Source organism: Babylonia areolata, chromosome 7 (genome assembly GCF_041734735.1).
Source record: "Babylonia areolata isolate BAREFJ2019XMU chromosome 7, ASM4173473v1, whole genome shotgun sequence".
Taxonomy (NCBI): domain Eukaryota; kingdom Metazoa; phylum Mollusca; class Gastropoda; order Neogastropoda; family Buccinidae; genus Babylonia; species Babylonia areolata.
The window spans coordinates 22,448,876-22,452,264 of record NC_134882.1 but is presented as its reverse complement, the minus strand read 5'-3'; the positions used below and the strand labels follow the sequence as shown (position 1 = coordinate 22,452,264).

Here is a 3,389-nt window from a genome sequence, read left to right as displayed (position 1 = left end):
AAGGGCACCACTCCGGATCTGAACTGGGGTTTACTTCTCAGCCTTTGGCTTTCTGAAGTCAACCCCCGCGAAGCAGTGGGATAATTTCCCCATGAGGGGACGTTTCTCTGCCCGTCCAGGTCCACATGACCTACCCACTGCCCAAAGGCAGGGTCATTAAAAATGTGTATTCACACGCATCTATATGCATCCGTAAAAGCAAAACACCACCGTCATTTGTGCTACGGAAGTATTTAAGAATATGTCTAAACAGAAGAGAGAAGACAAGAAGCAGACAGGGAGACAGATGGACAGAGAGACAGAGACAGAGAGACAGAGACACGGAGAAAGCCTGACATACAGATAGAGACAGACAGACATACACCGAATAAGAGACGGACAGGCAGACAGACAGAGAGGAGTGAAAAAAAAGTTACATTATATTTCAATCACAAATCATTTTTTTTGTATTTGTATTTGTATTTCTTTTTATCACAAAACATTTCTCTGTGTGAAATTCGGGCTGCTCTACCCAGGGAGAGCGCGTCGCTACACTACAGCGCCACCCATTTTTTTTTGTATTTTTTCCTGCGTGCAGTTTTTTATTTGTTTTTCCTATCGAAGTGGATTTTTCAACAGAATTTTGCCAGGAACAACCGTTTTGTTGCCGTGGGTTCTTTTACGTGCGCTAATTGCATGCTGCACACGGGACTCGGCTTATCGTCTCATCCGAATGACTAGCGTCCAGACCACCACTCAAGGTCTAGTGGAGGTGGAGAAAATATCGGCGGCTGAACCGTGATTCGAACCAGCGCGCTCAGATTCTCTCTCTTCCTCGGCGGACGCGTTACCTCTAGGCCATTACTCCACATTCTAATATATATATATATATATATATATATATATATATGAAGATCCAATAATCAGTCGGGAATCACTGACGTATCTGTCGAGGGGTAAAGACCTACCACAAGTAAGGTAAAGGCAGGGATGAGGTAAGGATGAAGGTTGGTAAACTACCAGTACCACTGACACACACAACACATCTTACTCACGTGTCAGCGCACCACCAAACAACTAACTCACACCACCATCCACCACCACCACACCAGCAACAGCAGCAGCAACAACAGTAGCAGCAGCAGCAGCAACAACAACAACAGCAGCAAAAACTGTCGAAGTTTTCAACTCCACTTTATGAGCCGTCATTAATTTTTAGCCAGGCGACGAAAGCCTGTCCGTCCGCTGTAACGTATTAGAATGGCTTCCCTTCAATTCTACCCACCACCAAGAAGAACTCCCCGGAGTAATGTTGTGCATGTCATTGATCTATTCCCCGGAGTAAAGACAACAAGAAAACGACTCCCCTTCGCGATAAAATAACACACACACACACACACACACACACACACACACACACACACACACACACACACACACACACACACACACACACACTGACCATTGCTGTATGCTCAGATTTTACATTGGGGTTGTTTTTGACTTAGGCCAGATCTCCTCCCTGTCTCCTACAGAACTACTCCCAGGGGTACTTTTGAGACCTGCCTAAAACTTGGAGTGGTGTCCTACTGCAAACGCGTCGCGTCCACCTGGGTAGCGACAGATTCTGAACGCACGGGATCGAACCCTACACTCGCCAATATTTTCTTCCTCTCCACCAGTAGACCTTGAGTGGTGGTCTGGGTGACACGATAAACCGAACTCCCGTGCGTAGCACGCATTCAACATATGTGAAAGAACCCAGGACAGCAAAATGGTTGTCCCTAGCAATGTGCTGTGGAGAAACATCCACTCTGGTTGGAAAACAAACGTACTTTCAGGTGGAGAGAAAAAGGGTGGCGCTGTACTGTAATGACGCGATCTCCCTGATCTTGCTGTGTGGAGAAGCCCGAATTTCATGCAGAGAAATTTGTTGTGACAAAAGAGTAATGCAAAACAATACAATACAATACAATACAATACTGACCCGCGGGAGAAGTCACATGACCATGTTCTTCAGATGAAACCACTCCGAAGGGAGTTGTATTTTAACAGAGGGGAATTAATCTGTCTTGAGTCCTCACCCACTTCCCTCCCTTGTTAGTCCTGTGCTGCCGCAGAAACACACACACACGGTGCTCGCGGACATACAAAAATGGGGCGACGCGTGTTCACACACACACACACACACACACACACAGACAGACAGACAGACAGACAGACACACACACACACACACACACACACACACACACACACACACACACACAGGGACGCGTGCTTGCATGCGTGCATAGCGCATTTTGATGCAGCTGAATAATGAACACGGCGTTAACAAAACTGGACATAGAGATAAGTGTAGCGGCGAAGGTGGTCATTTTAACTGAGCATGTGATGGAGAGAAGCCATACGTCAGGGGCAGTATATCTGTGATGTATACCTCGAGAGTAGATCTGATAATGATTATAGCGCCTATCCTCGGTCACTTTAATATTGTTTATTTATCCCGCCATGTAGGCAGCCATTCTCCGTTTTCGGGGTCGTGATTGCTGAGTACGCTCATGCTTCCATAATCCACGCTGACATGGATTACAGGATCTTTTTTAATCAACGTGTGAATTTGATCTTCTGCGTGGGTATGTGCACGAAAGGGGTTCGGGCACATCGGGTCTGCACATATGTTCAGCGGGCAGATCGGAAAAATCTCCACCCTTTACTCACCAGGCGCCGTCACCGGGATCCATGCCCGGAAAGTGCACAGAAATATTTCCGGGGGTACTTTCGTGGGGAGGTGGGGGTGGTCAGTGTATGACGTTACACCAGTCAAGTTCACTGTTTCATACCTCAACATCGACATGAAGCTTGATCAGATTGTGGTTGTGTGTACACTGTGAAAATCAAAAGGAAGACAAAACAATGGTGGCAAAAAGGAATATAATCATGAAAAACATGTTTCTGTAAAACCTTTTCATTTAGGAATGTTTTTGTTTATGTTTTTTATGTTGCTTTTTGTGTCCATTTTGAGAAATATCAATTAATAGGAAAAAACGAAACGAAGCAAAACAAAACGAAGTTTAGTTAAAGGGGGCAGTTAAGAAGGCACGTTCTCTCTCTCTCTCTCTCACACACACACACACACACACACACACACACACACGTTTATTGCATTGAAGGGGTATTTGAGTGACGAATCAACGATCCGAGTTCCCCGTCACAATCAGATAGGCCAGCAGATGTTAGCGAGCTACTGAAACCCCAAATTACAGGTTCTCTGTACTTCAAGACCACACCAACGCAGATGTATGTGAGGGTCAGGCATCTGCTCTTTTTGTTTTTCCTTTCTTTTTTTTCTTTTTCTTCTTTTTTAAGCAGATGTGGTACAGCGCACATGATCCATGTCTCAGACTGAA

At 45.5% G+C, this 3,389-nt stretch overlaps 1 protein-coding gene across 1 annotated transcript in view; it reads right to left on the bottom strand.

Moving 5' to 3' along the window:
* The window catches only part of LOC143283800 (carbohydrate sulfotransferase 15-like), a 36,610-nt gene extending 33,887 nt beyond the window's left edge, over positions 1–2,723 (bottom strand). Inside the window, exon 1 of the mRNA XM_076590171.1 lies at positions 2,701–2,723. Coding sequence (XP_076446286.1) covers positions 2,701–2,723 — 23 coding nt within the window. The remainder of the gene's footprint in view (positions 1–2,700) is intronic.
* Positions 2,724–3,389: the final 666 nt, after the last annotated feature.